Here is a 24,297-nt window from a genome sequence, read left to right on the forward strand (position 1 = left end):
TATATCCATCCAAATAACTTACCTTCTACACACTTTTCACCATTTTTCCAGGCAGATTTGCTCCCCGCCGGTGCCATTTGTGCCGCCTCCCGCCGGGGCCTGTGCCCTTCCCCTCCGGTCCCCGGGTGAAGCCACCGCGGGAGCCGTGGCCGTGGCACGGCGCGGGTGCACGGTCTCGCTGCCCTGCACGTCCCGGCACAAATGGGAGCGGCTTCAGGAAGAAAAAGCTTTTTGTCTTTTTTTTTGTTTGTTTTTTAAATAAATACCTGCATTGGTAGCAAAAAACACTGTTATATATAAATACTCCTTTTTTCAAGTTTGCTATTCCATCTTAAAGAGATTTCTTTTTTTTTTTTTTTTATTTACACGTGGACTATTATTCTTTCTTCCAGACTACAGCAAACAGTGACTGGGCACAGCAGCACTTCCAATTCTCTTGAAAACTGAGACTTTGTATGAGGAAACATCCCCTTCGGATCAGAACACAGGCCATCCACCCCCCGAAACTCAATCCCTCCCGTCGCCAGGCAATGAGCCCCGCATCAAGAAACCCAAGCGCCTAGCTCTAAGACGCATCACCGCCATCATTCAGTGGTCACTAGGAGAAAGTACATGTAAACACGAGCCTTTTTGGTAAACACTGAGATTCCGTGAGAGTCTCCAAAGGAAAAACGCGTTTAATGAGGGCTGCCGCGTGAACTCAGCATCCAGCGAGGAAGGGGCCGGGTTCAGCCGGCCGCAAAGCCCGGTTTGGCTCCAGCGCCGCGCACCTGGCCGAGAGGCACCACCGCAGTATTACCGATCCCCCGCTTCTGCCGCGCCACGCAAGGAGCGCGCTCCCCCGCGCCGTCGCCTTCCTCCCGCCGGCTGCAAGGGAAAACCAGCCGGCGTCAGCGCCGCCGCCCCGCAGAGCCGCGCAGGAGCCTGCCAGCCGTCTGCAGGCACCGGCGTGCGCAGCCCGCGCCAGGGGCACCGAGACGGGGAGGGAGGGAGGGTTACGAGGAACTTTGACACGGAAAGGGGTTTCTAGCGCGGGGGATTTACCCTAGACCATGAAGCGATGCTCCTTGCCGTCATGAGCCATGAGGATGACGTTTCGGTTGGAGGTCCAGATGAGCCGTGCCAGCCGGAGGGCGTTGTGGGAGCCCGGCGAGGCCGGCTGGACGGGGGGCACCTGGTAGGTTTTGATGCAGCGGAGCTGGGGCGCGGAGTTCAGCATGCCGATGCTCCCCAGGAGAGAGGTGTTCATCTGCAGAGACACCCGCAGCTGAGCCGCCCTGCCCGCGGGCTTCTGGCCAGGGTCGCCACCCGCACCGAGCCCTCCTCTCCAACTTCAACACCCCTGCAGCCCCCGGGACCAGCGGCTGTCTCAAACCATAGAATCATAGAATCATAGAATCGTTGAGGTTGGAAAAGCCCTTTAAGATCATCCAGTCCAACCATTAACCTACACTACCCAGTCCACACTAAACCAATCAAGGGCAGACCAGACTGAACCATGTCCCCAAGTGCCACCTCTGCCCGTTTTTTGAACACTTCCAGGGATGGGGACTCCCCCACCTCTCTGGGCAGCCTGTTCCAATTCTTGACAACCCTTTCCGTAAAGAAATTTTTCCTAATTTCCAACCTAAACCTCCCCTGGTGCAGCTTAAGCGCGCTTAATTCAAAGTAAGCGCTTAACCAGGCTTAATTCAAATTTTGTTAGAGCCGGGCCAAGCAATGCCGCTTAACGGAGGGGGAGCTGAGCGTTCAGGCGATGCGCGGGGTGGTCTGGATGGTGCTCAGTGGCCCCGCCACACAACTGGAAGGGCCGATGAACCCAGTGGGCATACCTTACTGCGCTCCTGGGGGGCGATTTATAAAGGCACGCTAAGCGTAAGCACACACGATGAGAATTTAAGGAAAAGACATGAAATATTAATAAGATTATATTTATGCTGGCGTATTATTTATCAAAATCGCAGCAACACTAGAGCTGAAGATATGCAGACTAAAGAGCAGTCGTCATGATAGGCACAACCAGAAAAACCCCAAAAGCAAGAGCTTTTTTCTTGTCTGGTAGACCAAGGGGCCGTTCAGAGATCTGTCGAGTTACTCGTTGGAAAGCAGGCCAATTATTGCTGATGCATCTTGTCTAGCTCCACGTTTTTAAAAATGAGATTCTCTGGCCTAAAGCAGCGAGATGCACAAAATCCTACGCTTTCTGACACGCCGCTTTACTCTCGAAAGCCGTTCCATCCGCGGGCATCGCAACCCCAGGATTTCCATCAGCAGGCGGCCGGCTGCATCCCTGAGCTGTGCCCCGTGAAACCTTGGCAAATCCTGGGACATTTAAGGCGCGTTATTGCTGATGCCACGTCCTGAATTCTGATCAGTACAAAGTACAAGCCATTACTTTTTCGTGGCTCTTCTCGGCAGCAGAGCGGTGTCAGAGAGTGTAAATCATGGCATCTCTAGCAGGGAGCATGCAAGCACCACTGACATTTTCACAATTTAAATCATCTTGAGTAATAACCCTTTTAAGATGACTAATGTTACTGATTTTCCTGCATTAATAATAGTGCCAAATAGAACACAGAAGGGAAAAATCACTAGTGCACGAGGTCACATTTTAAAACTAAATGTGTAGGTATATTTAACTCTTTATGTAAAAGCCACTTTAATGTGAACATTTATACACCTGGAAGAGCATCGCAGATCACAATTTAAAACTCGTGCCTGACTTTTTTTTTTCCCTGCCAATTCTAGATCTGGCCCGATTGCTTTCCAGATTTTCTCTGAGCACTTAAATTGAATAAACGTTAACTGATGGATGAAGATTCCTGCTGTTCTCATTTACTATTTCAGAAAGCGCACAACATGGTGATGGATAATAATTTAGTAATTTTTTATGGCACCCGTAGAACTACTGAATGACACAGAAAATCAGGGAAGCGTGTTAAAGAGTACAACTGGTACTTATGGGCATCCCGAGTTCTGTTTTATAGTCTGATTACTGTAAGACTCAATGATTTTAATAGCACACTTTGCCGGATCAGATCAGTTTCTTCCAAATAATGTATTTTTTAAGTCTAAAGCCATCTGAAGGAAGAAAAAAAATCCTGCCTGGGGAACGTAGGCAGCAGTCTACAACTGACAAAAAATATTCCTACTGACATGAGATTACAAAGAAAAAGACTGCTCCTATGTTAAAGAAAATAAACCTCTAGCTACTTCACAAAATGGTGGCCTGTTTCTCAGTTTCTCCTTGCGTTTCAGACCCTCTTTACGTTGTTTTCACCTCAGCTCTCCCGTTTTGGGGGTTACTGGGGAACCGGCAGACAGCTCCACGCTGCCTGGCACCGCTCAGCACAGGAGCCCCCGACGCCACAGCGCGAGGGCTCGGAGCAGAGGGACACGGCCACCGCAGGACTGGGAACCAGTGCTCGTCCTGAGAGTTTTGCATCGAGCTTCGAAAAAAAATAAGAAGGAGACATGTTCCCGAAGCTCACCCTCTGTTGGAATTGATGGGCTTGCAGGAGTTATGAGAAGAAACCTCCCCCCAGGCAGAAGCCCGTGCAGAACTAGCTAGGGATCTCCCGCGCGGCTCTACAGGCTACCCAGCGGACAGTTTAGGCACGTGAAATCCAACTATTACCACAGCACCCTACTTAAACTCCAAATATGCAAGTTCATCATTTGAGAGCGCCCTTTGACTGCCCAGAAGCGACGTACGGATGCGCCTGCGAACAGCCCCGTGCCTCGCCCGGGGGCGGCCGCAGGCCGTTGTCGGCGTTTCCCCACGCGTTACGCCCTTACTGAACGCCGCTACAAGGCAGTCCCAAACGTGAGTTCATTAACCACGTGCGCGCAGACAGACGGACGGTAACGCATCCTCACCTGCCAGAAGGAGAGGTGGCTGTCCGAATTGGAGTACGTGGCGAGGTACCGGCCGTCAGGAGCGAAAGCCACCGCAGTTATCGGTCCCTTATGGCCGTGGATAGTCTGGCAAGAGGGGAGAGAACAGGAACACCGGAGATTCATCACCCGTCACCACGATGATGCTGAACAGACTTTTAAGCAAACATAAATGCACGAGTACATGAACTTGTAGCAACCTTTCTTTGGCAGACTGAGGGACACCATTACCGTCAACAGAAGTTAAATACTATGTGGCAATACCTCATTTTCACCCACACTTTCTGTTATTCTAGCACCCATTTTCTGACTGTCATTGTGCCAAGCGGCCAAGACCCCTGAGAAGCAATGCAAAGCTCTTTTGCAGAGGTTGTTTGCTGTCGGTCGGGGAGGACAGGACGGTGGCACGTGCTGCTCCCGCACACCTGAAGGAACGGCACGAAATGTCATTCCTGCCGTCACACGCAGGGACTCGTGCTCAGCACAGAGCATGCCCTTTCCTCAGGGCACTTAAATGCCTCTGGACAACCCGAAACATGAAAGCATAGCACTGAAGCGTCTTACCAGCAGGGACTTAAGCACATGCCGCTCAGTATTAAATACCAAGACAATTTAAGTGTTCTAATAGCTGCTTAGCCAATAAAATGGAATTAAATCATCGTATGAACACATTCCCTGCCAAACCCAGTTTTTAAACCGAAGTAATTTGTCAGCTATATGAACATAAATGTGTCTTTAACGGGAATTTTTAAAAAAATCTAATACTTACTCTCCCAAAGGAGGTTGTAAATTGGATGTCGAGGAGCCTCCAGCTGGCTAGGCGGTGGGCAGGGAGCGGTAAGAAGCCCAAGCCCACCGCCCTGCCTTCACAAAGTCTTTACAGAAACGTCACCCCATTCAGAGCGCTAAGCGTTTTCCCTTGGCCGCCTGGCACCGGCACGAGAGGCTGCCGAAAGGCCGGGAGCAGAGCTGGCAGCAGGCTGGCTGCACCCCCGGCTGCTGCAGCAGCCGCCTCCCCGCCGCCGGGCACCGCGCTGGGGTAAGGTACTGCGCTCACGCCACCGCGCTCTCTTCAGGATAGCGGTAAGGTCCGCTGCACGGAAACAGGAACGAGAGGACCACAAACTCCATTCCAACGGCACAGGAACGTAATCACAGTTTTGTCAAAACCTCCCCCAGAGGCAGAGGACGGACTGCAGAATTACGTCCACCCGCAGCCGTACGGGCTCTTCCTTTACGGCTGCACCTCTGTGCGCACAGACAACCGTTTCACCGAGAGTCCTCTCCGCTCCAACAAGCAACAGAAATATTCCCACTGCGACGCAAAGGACCTAGGTACGCTTACGCAGAACATATCCCAAACACGGGGAGCGGAAACATCCTGACAAAGCAGGCGCAGCTGCCCCCCACCAGCGCTGCGCCTGCCCGCCGGGCGAGGGCACCCTTTATGCCCAGTCCTGATTCAACTAGAAGCGCGCAATTAAAATCCTTTGGACTAGAGCCATAATAAATGTAATTAAAAGTTCAAGCCTTATATTGAAGATGAAGCGTAAGGGATTTTTTTCAGAAATGATATGACAGCTGGCAGGTACCTAGTATTTTCTCAGAGCTCGAACTATTACTTGAAACACGCATCACAGACGCATAGACAGGCACCGCACGTTTGTGATGCACGTCTTCTGCCATCAAAAAATTTTCCAAGGCCAAGTAATGGACTCCTAGCTCTGGACGATCATTGAGAGTATTTAACGTTACCTACCCCGCTACCATCGCTCCCCGGCAGCACGCCCGTGCGCGCAGTGCTGCGGCAGCGACGGGGGCCCCGAAGGCAAGGCAGGAGATGGGCGTGCCACCCTGGCTGTGCCGCCGGCCGCTTGTTGCGCACAGCGACGGGGGCCCCGAAGGCAAGGCAGGAGATGGGCATGCCACCCTGGCTGTGCCGCTGGCCGCTTGTTGCGCACAGCGACGGGGGCCCCGAAGGCAAGGCAGGAGATGGGCATGCCACCCTGGCTGTGCCCGCCCAGCAAGGCGCACGTCCTTCTGCTCACACGCCACGCTTACAGCTGCGGTCTCACCAGCATTAAACACTTGTTTTGTGCAGTATCCAACAATATAGGCACGTACGTCAGAAACACCATGAAAAATTACTCACTTACTCCATGGTCAGAGTCACCGGTAAGATCGGATTTACTCGTTACCCGAGGTTGCTGCTTAACAACTGCAAAATGCTTTACACAAGCCAGACTCAGGTGCGTTATGTCTTCTCTAACGCTTTGGAGATCTTGAAACGGGCAAAGCCAGGTAGCTCACCTACCCTCCCATCTTATACCCCAGCGGGACAAGTCTCGGAGCCTCTCCCGCCGCTGGTCCCCCCGCTCCGGTCAGCACCGCGGGCCGGTTTCTCCCACCCAGCAGAGGAAGCGCAGCTCCCCAGGGATCCGGCCGAGGACGGGCCCCAGCGAGTGCCGGGGAGAGCGCCGGCAAGCACCGGGGCTGCTATCGGAAGCGCACAAAGTATTTCTTCGAAAATGCACCACAGCAGCTCTTTCTGCATCGAGAGGCTCTGTGCCAACTTCAAATTGGCAGGGCTTAACTGTGTGAAAAAAAGACTTTGTAACATTCATTGAATAAAACTAGGCTGCGAAAATAAAAGTAGCGCTCCTGTACCCATCACCGGGACGTTAAAAGATGAAGAACTCAGAATGGTCCACTGCGCCTAAAGTTAGCCCTACGTATTAAGAACCCATTAATATATTCATTTCCTGTTTATCATCTAAAAGGTGAGTGAACTCCAACAGAACCCCAAACCTACCTCTTTAATGTAAGCACCACAGCTTCGGATGAAAGTTTGAAAGGGCAATTAATTAGCTGATCCAATGTTTAGACCCATCAAACTCTTTAGCACTTAACAAGCAAGCAATACTTGTCAATAAAATATGTTTTGGTAATACAAAGGTAGAAAATCAATAGTACTAGCACACTTGTTGCTCTTTTTACTACTGAAAATGTGTTCCAATAAGTACAATCCTTAAGGGAATTAATCTGCTTTGTTATTTAAAGGAAGTGCTTCTCTAATTGATGTTAATCCTCTCAAGCCAAGATTTATTTTTTAGTGCGCTATCTAAACGTGTGCTTTGCCATGCCCATCTCGCATTTCCGAGGCCAGCGAGTAAGCGTAACAAAACCAAATTATTGCTGCTCATTCAAAATATTCTGCTTGCACCCGTACGTTTGGTGCACAGAGTCCCCCGGCTGGCACTGTCTTGCTGCTGCGCTGAACGCAGCATTAATGGATTACAGCACTAATGCCTCAACAGAGAACGCATGCCAAGCGCTCGCTCTTTGGGATTGCTTTCACATTACTATTTGCAGTTTTTCAGCTCCGAGGCAGTTATATAGGCACACAATGGGAAGTATGCAAATATCTGCGCGATACTGCTTTGGAAATAGTCTTAATTCTGAACGGCAGAGACGGTGGGACAAAGTGCAGCTGTTTGCAGCTTCCCTCTGCCCAAGCAATTGTTTTTTAGTGGCAGGATGCTCCTGGGAGACTATTTGACTTCTGCACCTGCCACCATCGTTGTCCTGTAACACATGATATACTGAAGCTATGACAACCTAATTCTAAGTCCAATATTTGGTAAACTCTACATTGAACCGCAATATTCTGTTAAAGGTGACATAAAAAATAAACGCTGTATCACTGCAGCAGTTTTATTTTAATAAATACACTGACATGCATACTTTAAATTGATAAAGTAACTTACGTACTGCTATAGAGACATACTAATATTTTACCACCTTTATTATTAGATATTTATATCCCCAGTCTCTAGGGGTACCTTAACTAAAGCGAAACAAAAAATTCACTTGCTGAGAAAGCAGCACGCCCAACACATCCTTCCAGTACCCGTCACGTGAAAGACGTACAAAAGCAGAGCTTTGCCACAGCTAAGCAATACCCTTGAAGTGATGTGCCTGCTGTTAGCACGGAGCAGTATGAAAATACCAGCTCCAACTTTTGCATGGGACACAAATCATCTCTGGGCAAGGAATGGTTATTTGAAAATTAAGGAGGAGGCAATTCTGTAACTCCTTCATGGGTCAGTGAGGAGTCACTGGCAATGATTTTATGGGCAATTTCAGCAGCCAAGCTGGGGAGATCTGCCAGAGCAACCACCTAGAAGCGTTCTCCAGAAAGCAGGCATAAATACAGCTTTATACAAGAACATAAATAAATCACAAATCTAAAGCTCATTATGCTAAAGGCAAAGCTTAATAAAAGACAGTTAACAACTGAAATGTTAAGTTGGAAGTCATCGGTGTTGATGGCACTACTGAAAAATGGAACTCTCCCCCGACTTCCCCCCCCAACTAAATAAAAAATAATGTACTTTTAGAATAGATCTTAATAAATAGAGCTAGCTCTGACAGATTAGTCATTCTTAGAAATGCGCCACAAAGAAAAACGAGGTTAGTAGCGCTTTACTGATGTGCATATGCCTCTCTGAGGTCCCTCGGCAGTGGCATGCACTGGATGATTCCACATCATGCAAACAAAAGTTTTCTTTTTTTTTTTTTTAAAGTTAGAACTTGGATTTTAATGCTAACGTATAGGGTGCAAAACCCTGCAGAACATATATAGAGCCCAAACTGCGCAGAGGAATAAATATCAGCCTTCGAGATAACAATAAAAATGGCAGACCTATGAAGTGAATATATTAAAATAACCACTTAGGACGACTGCTGCAGAGGCAAACACAAACCCCGCAGCACCTGCTCAGCTGCTCTCACTTCAGTCACAAGGAGATTAACAGCACCTTCGCCAGGCTGCGACGTACTATGCCCAGGACCCATTTTTCTTTTTTCTTTGGAGGCTGTGAATCTTATCTTTGTTTGCAGCAGCATTCCTTCCTGGGCTCCTGCACATCTGTCTTCTTTTGCTATATGGTTCGTCATATCATACTTGCATGGACAAATTTACTTATTTCAGAATAGACGCACTTAAGATCAGTACCTACAATGGAGGGGGTACCAGGGACTTTCAACAGATGGTAGGAAGCCCCCATTTGCCGTTACGTTCCTGACCTTTCACTTCCAGCAGTAGCTGCTGTAGCTGTGCTGCCTTGATATTAACCTGCAGTGAAAAGGTTTCTGGGATCTACAGCCCTTGTTCTCCAGATGACGACCAGCGTGGGCGTACTACAGCACGCACGGAAACCAGCACGGACCCTACGCACAGCGGGGTCATACAAAATGAGTATTGAAACACAGCAGACATAATCTACTCACGCGCCCCCAGCACGAGTAGGATTTATGTAACTTTTGACTACATTTTAATTCTGTTTTTACAGAGATATGATGGATTCTGAATAATACAAAACTTAAAAGTCCTATGCTTAAAAGTCTTGGATAATGCAAAGTTGGTATACTAATCATAGAATCATAGAATGGTTTAGGTTGGAAAAGCCCTTTAAGATCACCCAGTCCAACCATTAACCTACACTACCAAGTCCACCACTAAACCAATTAAGGGGAGAGTAAGAATTAATTTCATGTTTCCTGGCTTGCTGACTGGATTATTTTTTAATGAGTAAAACTAGGAACAGAATCATTCAGGTTGGAAAGGATCTCTAAGATCATCAGTGCAACCATCAACCCAACGCCCCCATGCCCACTAAACCATGTCCCCAAGTGCCACCTCTGCCCGTTTTTTGAACCCCTCCAGGGCTGGGGACTCCCCCACCTCTCTGGGCAGCCTGGTCCAATGCTTGACCACTCTTTCCGTGAAGAAATTTCTCCCAATATCCAATCTAAACCTCCCCTGACGCAACTTGAGGCCATTTCCTCTCATCCTATCGCTTGTTCCTTGGGAGAAGAGCCCAACACCCCCCTCTGCAGCCTCCTGCCAGGTAGGTGTAGAGAGCGGTAAGGTCTCCCCTCAGCCTTTGTGTTTCAAAGAAGAAGGAAACAGTTGTTAAGAGCTGTCCTCGCTGGATGAACCAGCCAGGCGACGCGCACCGCCCTGGCCAAGGCTAGGAACCCCCAGCCGCCACGCTGGCCATGGCCGCGGCTGCTGGTTGAGAGGGGGCAGGCAAGGGCAGGGCACCCTGAGCTGTTATTTTTTATAAAAACAAAGTTATACAAAACTAAATGGCTTCACCCAAAAAGATATCTAAAATATGATCTCATTTTTCATACCAAAAGTAAATTTTTTTCAAGATGGCCCTTTAGAGGTTTTTGATGAACACTTCAAAAAATAAATCCCTACTTTCCAAGCAATTTAGTGGAAATATCTAAAATACTATTAACCTAAAACAGTTTCAGTATCTTTAATAATTTAATTTCTATGCTAGTTCCAGGAATACTAACAATTGCAGTAAAAATTTCAGGACTGTACTGAGAAAAAGAGTATATTTGCATCTTTAAATTAATTTTCTTCCTGTCCTTCAAGTGGCTTCTCAATACTATCAAGATAAAGTCAAAGCGCATGTATTACATTTTTTAACTTAATAAAACATGTAACTTAATTTTTAACCTTACAGTAATACAATTTTGCATCAGCCATTACAACTACTCAGTATTCAAATGTGCCATGCATGATCTGACAGGCAGCATTCAATGGGAGCAGAAAGTGCCCTTGAACGGCCGCATATAAAAATACATTTATCACTGGAGTGGCAGACCGGCTGTCGGTCAATATATGCCTCTCATTTGTTAGGAGGTTCTCCTGCTGCGAGTCCCTCATTACAATTTGCTTTTACTTCCTGGGCAAATGACAACCAGAAAATGAGGCAGCTTCTTTCTTGACTGAACTTAATCCAGAAAAAATGAGATGACAGCTGCAGCCACCCAAGTGTTACGGGATGGTTTAAAACTGTCCCCAGACCGTACAGCTCCAGCCCCAAACACTTCACGGTGCTGCAGAGGAGCTGGGAACTGGCCTCCTCTTCCCCGAAACCAACGCCGTAACAGAAGGGCGCGCTTGGGTCTCCAAAACCAACCCTTTCTAACACCCCGTCTTCACCAACATGTCATGCGTGCTCTCACTTTAGGAATGCACCTGTCAGTTCAAGATTTTCACGTGGACCATCAAAATCCACAGGGCAATTAATTGCCCCCAAACATACAAGCCAGCCACTCCATAATATCAGCAGTGATTTTTTTCCTCTGTGAAACTAATGCCGTTGCACTTTATTTAAAGGCTCATAACACTGTCATGTAACCTCAGAATATCTGCACAAGTACGTGTTAGACAACTTGGTATTGTGATTGAAATCCCTATCTCCTTGACAATTACCATTTTAAAAGGTTTCAACAGCTCATAGGCTAAGCTTTAACTTCTAGGAAAATAATTTAAAATATGAATTCTGAGTATGATTAGGATATTCTTGCTAATGAAAATGGAAGAGGAACGTGCTTGGTATCCTTTCCAGGTTTTTTAATAGTATTTTGCTAGATATAAAAGAATTAATTTAAATCCCTACTCAAAGGGGTATAGTAATAATAATTACAAGCAGTTTGTGCAAAAAAACCCCCAGCAACTATAGATAGGAATCTAGACAAGAGTTCATACTGGACAAACACCAGGTCTCTGGATTTGCACACGCTCCCTGCTGGGAAGCCCTGCAAAGCTTGAGCTCTTGAATCGCAAATCCCTCAAGGCTGATATTCAATGGCAGTGAGGAAATTTGGGCTGATATCCCAGCACCTGAGAGCGCTTCCCAGGGAGAAGAGACATTGAACGCTCCCCAGAAAATCCCAACGTGGACCAGATGTGCCATTTGTTACACGGACTTCATCTAACCAACTATCAAAATGCAAATCGCATCCCTAATGGGAAGAGCTGCATAAATTGTTAGAAAGAGAAAATTAAACCACAATAAAGGAGAGCAACGCAAGCAGCGTGGCGTAAGGCTGATCAGAGGCTGCCTCGCAGCGGAGCACCGCGAGGAGGGAGGCAAGGGCAGGAGCGTGCTGGTCGGGTGGAGCGCGAGAAACTTTTAAAAAAATTAATCTAACGGGTCTCCAAATTCTAAAGGCCAAGTGAGTTCATTTAGTGACTACCTGAAGGCCTTTTTAATAGCTTTGGCAGAAGGAGGGAAGCCTGCGGAGGCTCCCGGCACAAAACAGGCAGCGGCACGCCCCGCACAGCTCCTGCACGGCAGGGAAGTGCTCCAGGCAAAACCCCGTCAGCTCCGAGACTCGGACACGGGAGAGCACGCAACCCGCGGGCGTGAACTGAGAACGACGGGTTCTGGTTACGCGATTCAGGCATGATTCGTGATTTTAAAAAGTGAGAGTAAAAGTATTATTAAAACAGATTTCAGGAGCCGGTAGGATAGGCGACGTTATTTTCCTAGCAAACACTTAAGGTTGCTACAACTCTTATCAGTGAGCTGTACTGAAACAAGTGAGTTCACAGAGCAGTCTTTTTTAAACGTAAGAAATTTAGGTAAAAAAATAAATCATCACCCAGATAACCCTGCATGGCTCACAGCACCAGACAGCCATGAGAATGCGCTCTCTTCTCTTACAGATACCGTTTTGTCAAAACCTCCTAATTTGCAGTAAAAAGCACTCCCTACTGAAAGAAAAAGCTATTAAAAATTCTAATTAGGCTAAGAATTAAATGCTGCCCTACAGTGAGTTAACAGGAGATGGGAATACACGGAGCATCCCCCCTTCCCATGCAGCTACCTGCTGTTAGGGATGTACTGCTTAATATCAGTGAAACCCATCAAAATTCTGCTCTTCACCTGCCTACGTACGCTGCCTTCTATTTGATAGTTGATAATTGGAGTACGTAGCGGCTGGAGCACGAAGCATTTCAAACCTCTAAGATGTCTCCGGTGATGAGCTAGGTGTGGTCGCAGCAATCCCAATTTTTCTCCTTCCCTATTCAAGCAACCGTCACGAGATCTGCAGCCAGGCACAACGTTCCCGTAAGCTTCCCACTCTTTCCAGTCAAAGCGCATTTTGCTGAGGTACCCTTTGGCTAAAATTCATTCTAGGCTGTGTCAGTATCGATGGAACTGAGAGCGCTACGGGATTTTTGGCACAGCGAGAAGCACTCGTGCTCACGGTTCTGTTAAGATGCAGCTCTTCCCTTTCAGCTGCAGCTTTACTCTCCCAAGTTATAAAGAAAATTAGTTAGAACAATGTCACACTCATACGGGGAGCACCAGAGCATTTTTAACCTTTGACTTCAGAGCCTTCAATGCACTTGCAAAACACACAAATCCATAATTCCCAAGTGATCCGAGACTCTAAAAGCAAAGCGTTCCGCAACTCCAACGGAGGAGGAGAAGCTAACGAGATCAGTGCTTCCCGCCAGGACGGTGGGGTTTGGGGACTTAATTATCCTTCTAGAAGCGTCTTCTGCCCTGCGGACTCTGGGAAAGCAGCTCTGCTGTCATTTTTGAAGCCAGCCTTCTGACTCTCACCGCTCCTTGCTCTGATTTTCTAAATGGGCACCCTCTGTACCTGCAGATCTTTAGCAGTTCCTGGGCAAACGGTCACCTGCTGCAGAACGCCCCGATGCTGCTCGCTCTGTCCACAGTTACCACTCGCATCCTCTGCCAAGGGTCAAAAGCATCAGCATCAAGATTATCAAAACAAGTGGAAACTTGGAAATCGCAGTCCTCAACTTTAAAATTTTTTGAGAACCTTTGATTACAAGTCTAAGTCTTTCTTACAAGTAGTTTGTGTATGTCGGGGTTCAGCCCCAGCCAGCAGCTCAGCACCACGCAGCCATCGCTCACTGCCCCTGCCCCGATGGGATGGGGGAGAGAATCGGAGGAGTGAGAGTGAGAAACACTCCTGGGGTGAGATAAGAACAGTTTAATAATTGAAATAAAGTAAAATAGTAATGATAATAGTAACAATATAATAATGATAATAATAATATCCAAAGCAAGTGATGCCCAATGCAATTGCTCCCCACCCGCCGACCGATGCCCAGCCAGTTCCCAGCAGCGATCGCTGCTCCCCGGCCAACCCCCCCAGTTTCCATACTGCCCATGACGCCGTATGGTATGGAATGGCCCTTGGGGCAGTTGGGATCAACTCTCCTGGCTGTGCCCCCTCCCAGCTCCTTGTGCCCCTGGCAGAGCAGGGGAAGCTGAAAAGCCCTTGCCTGGCATAAGCAGGACTGAGCAACAACTAAACCATCAGCATGTTATCAGCGTTATTCTCATCCTAAATCCAAACCACAGCACTGTGCCTGCTGCTAGGAAGAAAATTAACTCTATCCCAGCCCAAACCAGGACAGTGTACAATGGTCTACACTTAGTGATGCAATGTCATCGCATTTGAAAAACACAACAGCTTTTTGACTTTTTTTTTTTTTAATAATTTATGCTTCTTTCGAGAAGCACCTTGCCTGGGAACTGGGAACACTGGCTAGAGCCCCACGTGCAAACAGGCACATGCAGTGATCTCCAGCAGGACCCTGTGCCACGCTCTCGTCCCCGCAAGCGGTGCTAGATAGGAACAGCAGAACTGCAGCACGTAACGACCGGTCCTCCTTGTCATCACACCCCAGTTTACTGTGAAAAAAGTCCCCCACCTAACAGGAGTGTCACTTTTCTGCTGTGAAACAAGCATATATTTTTACATTATGCAGATCCCACAGTATTTTGCACTTAAAACATCACTAAACAACGGTTGGGATGGGTGGAGAGGAAGAGGGTGAAGTGCTCTGGGCCTTGCGTTTAAAATGCATCTGGGTGTTCAGAAACCCTGTGAACAGTATCAGGGCTGCTTAATTCACAGAACTGCTCTAAATTTTAGGAAAATTTGTTCATGATAATAGTAGTAATACCTGGAGTGTTATATGCCGTTGTACAGCTACAAAATCTTAAAACAAATTAGCAATCAGTAATCAATAATTGACAATAATTACTCAATAATTGACAAAGTATAAGAGGTGGTATGTTCACAATTTTTTGTGAATTTTTTGTTATGAGTTATTAACTATATGTACGTTAGGCATAGAGATTTTCCTTGCTTGGTGTTAATTGTTTCAATCCCCTCCAAAATGTACTTTGATACCTGGATTAAAAGCTTTAGTTTCATCGCAGATTTTCGAAGGCGCTCCCTATCCACAGCTGGGAAGCCACTCTGCAGCCGCTGGCAGCCCTGCTGGGCTGAATCACAAGCAGGTGCCTCCAGGAGGAAGGCAGCCCCGGCAGCAGAGTTCTCCTTTGCATTCAGCAGGTCTCACCGAGTCCCCGCTCCACCGGGATTCCAGCCCTTCCCCGTGCTCGGACACCTATAGCTCTTGCGCTTACGGATGCGGGAAGGAAAACAGCCAGCGGGCACAAAGCCCGAGCTCAGGACCGTGCTTTTCCCTAACAGGGAACACACCCCCGAAAGCAAAAATGCATTCACAAAGGTCACGTCTAGATTGGAGAAATAGGTCAGTTAAAAAAACACGTGTTAGCAACATGATTTTAAACAGTTCTGTACAGCTACAGAGCGCGAGCTGTGTTTAAACACGTGCTTGTTGGCCATGGGCAACCCTGCAGGGAGAAACCCAGATGTGACCGTCGCCATTCAGCGCGTATCAGAGCCCTGTTTATGCTTAAAATATGGAATAGAAATTAAATGTGACTTTTCAAGTTATCAATTGTGAGTTAACATTAGACTGAAATTTTGTTTGTAAAACGTATTTGCATACAGTCTTGTTTCAGCTTTTCTTTACAGGAAGTGATAGTCCTGTAGGAAAAAGGACGACAGTTCTTATGCGCAGCGGTGACAGACAACAATCTATCTGGCTAAACGCTGCCAAATCTGCATGGGGTAATCTCGAGATTCTCTCTTTAACAAAAATAGTATTTCTGAGAAACTATTTTCTATGAAAGCTATAAGAACAATGTAAAAAAAAAAAAAAATAAAAAAATCCTTATTCCCCTTCCCAGCTGGACGCTTCTCTGGACAGCTCCAGAAAACTGCTTTAGCAGTGTCTGAAGAAAAGAGCTTTTTACAGAGGAGAAAAAGAAGAGCGAGGCCACTTTTTGTGTAGGAAGTAGTGTCTGAATAGGAAGCAACAGCTAAATTAGACGTAATTTTAGATACATGGAAACTCAGTTTTCTTTACAGAGCTCAGCGTAACATCTGCATACCTACTTTTCTGTCACTGCTCCTTGGGCTGCTACTAACTCAGTGCTGTAATAAATCTGTAACTCATCAGGGGGCTTGTGGCCTCCAAGGCTGGTCAGTAAATTTAATATCTTTTTCCAGTCTATTTGACTTTTGCATACTGAATTGTACCACTTCAAAAAGAAAAAAGCCCTTAGTGGAATGGATTACGCTGTCAGCTGAGGCATAAGAGTTAAGTAGAAAGCTGTAGTTGCATCAATTTTTTATTTAATTTTTACTAACTTTGATTATTCAAGAGCAGTCTTGATTTCTGTTCTTGGACTCGCAGTCCTCGCTTGGCATCTACGCCTGCCTTCGCACTTCCAGCAAGATGTTCCTCTATCTGCAAACGCCGTATGCCCGCACAGGAAGAACAGGCAAGCTCCTTTAACCCAGTCTCCAAATCAACCAAATAAAGTACAGAAAGAGAAAAAACTGTCTTTGAGCAAGCTAGCGTTGCTGATGAGCATGACCTAAAAAGCAAATTTAGTGATTCCTGAGGCCTCATTACTTAGCCTATTGAGGCTGGGAAGCTGGAGCAGAGTTGCGGTATGAATTTATAGTGCACTGGCTAGGGCTGTACGTGAGGACCCTCAGCTTGCATTTGTTACTTGTAGCTTAATGCACACGTTTATACGTGCAAAGTAGATTTATCTGTGATGCACAGATGCAGATTTGGTGCAGATCAACAACATCCAAGTGGAGGGTTGCATCCATGCAGAGGAGTTAGCGTGCTGTAAATTCACACCTTGGCTAAGTCCCCACCAGCCTCCCGTGGAGAAGCATATCAGCACAGTTTACTCTCACAAAATATACTGCCAAATTACCACCAGCTAACCAACTGGGCATAATTAAACACTGGTTTTAAAAGACATTTGAGAAACTTGAAAAAAGTGGCTATTTTGTTATTGCATCCCTAATGTAGCTGGGATTTGCTGTTGATAGGATAAGACCATTTCTTGTTACTGTGAAAACGAATAAAATCCCTCAATTGTATTATTGGCATGTTTGGGAAATCAGGGTAAAGCTACTGCAGCCTATAGAGAAAATGGGTCTGCCGCACACAGGATGGCACCTTTCCAACCTTGGCGATTCCTACTTTCACTTTCATTAAAAAATTAAAAAATCCAGCCAGCAAGCCAGGAAACATGAAATTAATTATTCCTCTCCCCTTAACTGGTTTAGTGGTGGACTTGGTAGTGTAGGTTAATGGTTGGACTGGATGGTCTTAAAGGGCTTTTCCAACCTAAACGATTCTGTGATTCTGCGATGCCTTCCTTCGGCTGCGAGGCCATCTCGCACTGGAAACACAATGTAGGAAGAACTAAAGAGCGAGGCTTGCATCTGTATCAATGAGGAGATGAAAATGCGAGTACGGTTAAGTCCTGCTGCAGCCGAAGCATGTCCCCTCAAATTCCTGCCCCGCTTGTCAGCGATGCACTTATTACTACCTTGTATTACGTTACTATGGATTTTCCCTTGTGAACTTTGCTATTGCTTATGCGAGTCAGACTCTACGCAAAACCGAGCAGCAAGCACCCCCACCCCCTGCACACCACCGCGGCGGCTGTACCACAGGCAGGGCACAACGGGGTATTTTTCGAGCAGAAGAACGCTGCGTTAAATGCGCTCGCACATGTGCTACGTGCCTGGAGGACAGCACGACAGCATCCGCGCTGCAGCCTAGCGGCTTCCCTTCCCGCCCCGCCTCCAGCGAGAAAAGGATTTTGCCCTATAAAATTAAAAGGTTACACTCAGTAATTATCTTTTATCTGCAATTTGAGGATGTGTGTTTCTGCTAACAAGTTTTCCTGCCTCGTCTGAACTTGTCAGTGTGACAGTGTCAGTAAATGCACTTACAGGTTGAGATTGCGGGATCGCTGTCTTTCTTTGTCTGCCTTTAAAATACCGTATTTGAGAACAGTGTCTTTTATTCAGTAATCAAACTTAACTAAAACAAGCCATCCGACATCAGCAACTATTCATTCCAAACACAATATGAAATCATTTTCTGCCTTATATAAGAATAAAAATTTGCAAAGGCATCTAGGTATTGAAATAAAATGATACCATGCACAATTCAATTACGGCTTTGACTGCTGAAGCTCCAATTTTAATTCTGCAGCGAGCTAAATAAAGTACCCCGGACCAAACAGTATTGATTCTAGCCAGTGTTTAAAAGCATCTTTTGCTTTGAAATAAACCGAACCAAAACTCAGGCTTCTCTTTAATCTTCCAGTGAAAATGGCAGAGTTTTTGCGTACAAAAGCTTGTATCTGCATCCTGCGGAAGCACTCTGAGGTTGCCGGAGCAGCGATGCTCACTGCGGCGATGCCGCGGGGGGGCTGGGGGCTGCCCCAGCCACGCATCCTCCATCGGCCGCAATCCCCACGGACGCCCGCCCGGGGAGCAAGCACCAGGGCAAGGGAATGCTTACAGAGGAAAACATCTAAAGAATGAGATACTACTCAGCTAAACGAACCACTTGGTTTCGTGACAAGCCCTTTACGCACCCGGTACTACAGGTGTACAGCAGGTTTACGCTAAGCACGGCTCACTTCAATATCAGCAACAAGTATCTCTATGAAACGCAGTTCTAAACATCTATGACGAAAACCAAGACAAACAATGAAAATAGAATATTTTACGGCTTTCTTGACTATCCTGTGTGCTCTTCTCTGCGGGCACTTTGCCAAGCCATTCTCTATTTGCACGGAACATGGACGTGATGCAGGTCCCAGCTGGTGTCCAGACCCTGGGAACGCCGCGGTGTAGACGCAACCCTATCGGTAACAGCAACGACATTGGCTTCAGCAGGTGTCTTTACAGGAGATGAAGTTTTTGTAAATTACAGATCAAAATATACAGCCACATATGCAACCCTCTATCATCTGTAGCTCAATGCTGAAGCGTTTCTCTTTTCGGAGGGAATTCTCCACGCTTCCAAGACTGGAGCCAGCTCCAACAGGAACACACAGACAGGCATGCAAAATACCCAGGCTGCAGTCAATAGTCAAAAATCCTCTAAAAATGAGACCAGTACTGGAAGTGGACTGATATTTTCCCACGAAATTCATGGGCCTGTTCAGTTTGAGCCTCTCGGTGGGAAGAACAGAAGATGCTTCACCTCCTGCGCTGGTAAGGGGCCCAGGAGATGTAACAGCAGCAGGCAGCTTTAGTTTTCAGGTTTTAACTGAAGCCTTTGGTTAGCGACTCTGTAAGGGCAGTTTTTTATTATATACCCAAACGCTTGCATTTCTAAAGGAAAAGTTACTGGACAGCTTGTATGTACGGATTAATTGGGGGATTTTGGACCGGACTCTCTTACCCAGCAAGAATTTACCTGACATGACTTTAGAGATAATCACACCAACCCCAAGCTTCTGGGCTTCACATACAGTCAATGAGAGAAAGAGATGCTCGAAAGCCTCGTGCCGGAGCTCACGCACCCGTCTGTGGCAGATACCTTACAAAGTGAGATGAAATGCCAGCTGCTTACCTGCGCAACGAGGAAAAGCCCCCCCCCCCAAAGAATGTCGGCAAGTTAATGCTTATGGATTATCATGATTATAATTAATGAATAATGACACTAAATCTGTTTTGGCTATAAAATAGTGCTAGAGTCTCCAATGAGCAAAATATTACTAAGCAACTTTCAGACATCAATGTTTTCCCATCATTCCAAAGTCAATGACAATCATGTATCCTAAAATCTAGTTACCTGAAATAGATCTCTACAGTCCAACACTGATTCAGTGTTCAATTTGAAAAAAAAGTAGCAGAGTATCATTCTTTTTCTGTACTAATGGACCTCTAAAGAAAGGAATTTCAATTGCATGTTGATGATAATTTACAATCTTATGCAAAATATTAATTATTTGTTTTGAATTTCACAAGAACAGTTAGTTGCATTCAACCTGCTGAGACTGCTTCTAGCCTAGCAAAAATGACTATGCATTTTTTTTGTTTGCATATTCTTAATAAATATATTTCTTTAAAAGGAAAGAAAGAAAGAAGCGCATCTCCCGGGTCATGACTTTGCACAGTATGTAAGTCACTTCAGAAAACCTCAAAACTGTCAGTTTGTAAAATCAATGAAAAAAAAGACGTTGGGAATGGGCAGCGTAATTCGGCCACGCCGGCAGCGGCAGGAACACACCGCGGCGGCATCAATGAGCTGCAATGTGGCACGTTTATCATTAGATAATCACTCCCCCGGAGGATTAGCAGCACACAGATGAACCCTGTGCCACGCGGCACACTTGGGGTGTCATTAGCTCATGATAACCCCACTCCCTGCCATCTCCTATTGCTTAATTAGAGGTTACAAAGGTTATAATAGGACTAAAAGAACTTGGGCGAACAGAACTTGCAGTGAGTGATACCTTAATCAATTCAAAACCCCGGGCTGCACATGTGTAGTCAACAAAGGCGTAGATGGGAGACTGCAAGCATGCATTGTATTTTAAATTAATGAGCTAAAACTTCAGGACAATGAAGAAATCCAGACATACACCAGGCCTTATTCTCCCTTTAACAAATTCCAACTTTGTCAAGTAGCATTTTGCCTAATTCAAACGCCATGTATAAATACTTTTAAAAAAAAAGGAGGATTTTAGGATACCAGCTCACTGGAAATAAATCACCAAGCGCATCCCAAGCAGAAGAAACAAGATCTCCAGGGTGTCTCAGCAGAAGCATGCTAAGCTACATACACGTTCCAGAAACTTCATTATGACTGCAAACTCACAAATCGTGCTTCTCGGTGTGTTTTATTTTTGGCTAAAAATCACCAGCCATGCTGAAACGATGCGTTTAGCGCAGCGCACGGCGGCCGGGAGGTTTAGCGGCACGTCTTCTGCTGTGTTTTGTAAACAAAGGCCACATTTGCAGATGGAGCAGCCACAGATCTGCTGCACTCAGAACTGTTTTCCAATTCACTGTGAAACATCAATTATCTTTATCAAATAACAGTATCTCATCTCAGTCCATTATCAAGATGGAGTCTTATTTTAGCTGGACTGCAGCCCTATCTGTATATCAAGGCTGGCCGCAGTGCCAGAGAGAGTGAAAGGCTGTGAAATAATCAATAATCATCATCAAATTGTGGTCGACAGGTTGTGAGGATGGAAGTTTTTGATGCAACCTCAACGGTTTTTTGTGCAGCTGATAAACTGCAATACCTGCTAACTATGACTCAGTTAAAGGCAGCTCTGCATACACTTAAAGGCTCTGACTGCTCGAAAGCCCGCTGGAATCGCCCGGTTGAAGCGGACAGCACCTTCACGCCATCAAACATCCCTCCGGCACCGAGCAAGTCAGCGGGGACAGAGCCCCCGCAAACCTGCTTCGGGGATTTTTATACCCACACCTTTGTCTTTCAAGAACAGAGCCACGCTCGGTCCTAAAGCTGCACCAGTGAACGGTCAGCCTAAAAAGGACAACCTGTGCATAACAACGAACAGGAGCGAGAGAAAAATTGCCAGCAAGTATTTGTCTATTCAAACGTAGGGAGCGTTCTGTTATCCAGAATAAAGGCAGGATGAGATCACACAGATAAAGGGGAAAAAGAAGCATAAAAACATACATGCATTAGGCTAATCGCATAGCAGCCTTTCTGTTGAAGTTGCTATTCTTACTGAGCCCTTTTCTTATGATAATTACTTTTCAAAATAGAATTAAGGCACAGAATAAGGTTGTAAACATTTTGTACCGGGTTTTCATTTCTGAGCATAGCATGAGTAATCTGCAACCTGAATATAACCTCCCTGTGAAGAATGGAGAGGTGATTCAGCCATACATTCTCCCTTTTAGCTATCCATCAGTTTCTCTAGAAATAGAAATTTGAGGAAATTTGTCAAAAGGCACACGAACAAGCAGAACAGGAATTTCAAGGAGAATGTCCATCTCTAACTTACTGGGCTGGAACAGTGTTGGGGTAGAGCACAGAAAGGGCCCCAGACAAACAAGCTACAGGTAGGCACAAAGCTAGGGCTGTGTTTATGTTCACCAAACCAAACCAGACACCCAACCCCACCCCACCCCACCCAACCCAACCCCACCACCCTGACCACCTTCCTCAGCATTCAAGACAACTGTGGAAGTTCACTGCTGGTCACTGAGCAAGTACCGCAAAAACTGTCCGGCATTTGCATTAGACAGCTGGAAAGCCTTCGTAAAGCTTCAAGGAATTCTGTGGGATCTGGCAGTAACCTTTCGGCATTATCGCTGAAAAATCAGTCCTAAACCTGCAGGCCAGCACAACACGCCCGACGGGACCAGCCCGCGCTCAGTGCCTTCCACGAGCGCGTCCCCGCTGCTCCGCGGGGGAGCTCAGCCAGCACGGGGGCCATGCACACGCCCAGGACACCGCAGCCCAAGGGGCCGCAGCCCGCGCGGGGCAGGAGAAGGCTCTCCAAGAGCTCGTGTCCCGGTGGAGTCTCCGCAGGTGCCTCCTGCTCGCGGAGGCTCTCGGGCTCCCCAGTGGTGTGAAGTTTTTGTCCGCCTCAGTTGCGAGGGAGGCAGCTACCCTGTCTACCTGCACAGAACTGCAGCGCAGCTCAAAACCCGTCGCTTGGACCCGGTATGGGGGGGGGAAAGGAAAAAAAAAAAAAAAAGAAAAAAAAATTACCTCTTGGGCATTAACTCCTCAGGCTTGTCAGGCCATGAAAAGTGATGTAAAACCTGTAGCAATAGGGCAAGCGGGAATGGTTTTAAACTAAAAGAGGGCAGATTCTTGATGAATCTGAGGTGAAGGTGGTGAAGCACCGGCACAGGTTGCCCAGAGAGGTGGGAGATGCCCCATCCCCAGAAACATCCCAGGCCAGGTTGGACGGGGCTGTGAGCACCCTGCTCTGGCTAAAGCTGTCCCTGTCGCTGCAGGGGTTGGGCTGGGTGGGCTCTAAAGGTCCCTTCCAACCCCGACCATTCTATGGTTCTATGATTCTATTTATACCCACTACCAGGTATTTTCAGCATCTGGCTTAAAACTGAACTTTTTCTTCAGACAAAAGAATAAATTGCAATGGGATCATTTCCTTTTCCAAACAAAAAAAGATGCTCGAGTAAAATGTGCACTGATAAACACCGCCAAACATAGGAGCTTTGCGTGAAGCAGGCAAAGAGCTCGCAGCTCGTTAACACGGACTCCCAGCAATCCTTAGAAAAAAGAGGGTGTTCCAGGGGAAGGAAGAGAGCTCATGGTGTTAGTAACACCAAAGTTGTACCTTAAAGAGCAAAGAGAAAGACCCGGATAATTAAAAGCCTACTTACCTGACGCAAAACCCCCCAAGGAAAGGCACGTTTCATATGAACTTGGCGCTAACAAAAGGTTAAATATAAATACAATATATATAATAATTTATATATAATATAAATATAATATAAACATTGTCAACAATGCAGTTTTATAGAAAAGAGGTTGTATCAAGCAAGCTTACTGAAATGTACGGTTTGGATGATAAAAGTCAAAAGCCTCACGTGGCAAGACTTCTGAAAGGTGTTTGGTGCAGTCTTATACATTCCTGGGAGAATGAAAAGGATGCGTAACGAACAGGTTGGCTGTTAGACGGATTAAATATTGGTTAATCGATGTGGTTTGGAACGCAGCTGCAAACAGAAAAACTGCTGAATTGGTGCATTTCTCTTGAAGTCCCAAAAGGGCCTGCCTTCACCTAAAAGCCACGCAAAAGCTGCTGCTGACAGAGGTTGAGGAGAACACTGAGAGGGTCTGGAGTTGGGGAGGAAAAACCCGAAGAGCACAATCCTTGAGAGCATCCTGGGCTGGCCGGGCTCGCCGGCGTCCCTCCAGCCTGGAGGACTTGCCTCCTTGGTTCATCAAGTGCAATGGGGGGACCTTGACCGCGTCCAGAGCACTCACATGCAGAAAATAAATTAACAGTTTCTTACACAAATTAACAGTTAAATGTAACGTAGGACCTACTGGTCAGAAGTTGAAGCTAAAGCAAAGTCAAACTAGAGACAAAATACCGCTTTAATAATGAAAATCATTAGCTACTGAAACAAACGATGACGATTCTGGCAGATTTTTCCATTACTGGAAAATTCCAGATCAAGACGAGATGCTCTTCTGAAGGTACCCATTGCCCAGCGAGGCTGGATTTAAGCGCCCTGCCCCACGCAGGAGGTCAGACCTGACGGTCGCAGAGATCCCATCGCGCTTGCGCTCCTTCCCTCCGCCCGGGAGCTGCCCGTCATCAGCTCCCTCCATTTACAAGTTTGCTGTCCTGAGAGAGA

General features: G+C 46.6%; 1 protein-coding gene across 1 annotated transcript in view; it reads right to left on the reverse strand.

The window, feature by feature from the left end:
- Nucleotides 1-850: 850 nt before the first annotated feature.
- WDR7 (WD repeat domain 7) overlaps nt 851-24,297 on the reverse strand; it is a 143,961-nt gene continuing 120,514 nt past the window's right edge. The window contains exons 27-29 of the mRNA XM_075727208.1: nt 3,880-3,984; nt 1,045-1,249; nt 851-867 (exon numbers count right to left, since the gene is read on the reverse strand). Of these exons, the coding sequence (XP_075583323.1) occupies nt 1,046-1,249; nt 3,880-3,984 (309 nt within the window). The 3' untranslated portion in view covers nt 851-867; nt 1,045. The remainder of the gene's footprint in view (nt 868-1,044; nt 1,250-3,879; nt 3,985-24,297) is intronic.

The sequence above is a fragment of the Pelecanus crispus genome, chromosome Z, assembly GCF_030463565.1.
Source record: "Pelecanus crispus isolate bPelCri1 chromosome Z, bPelCri1.pri, whole genome shotgun sequence".
Taxonomy (NCBI): Eukaryota; Metazoa; Chordata; class Aves; order Pelecaniformes; family Pelecanidae; genus Pelecanus; species Pelecanus crispus.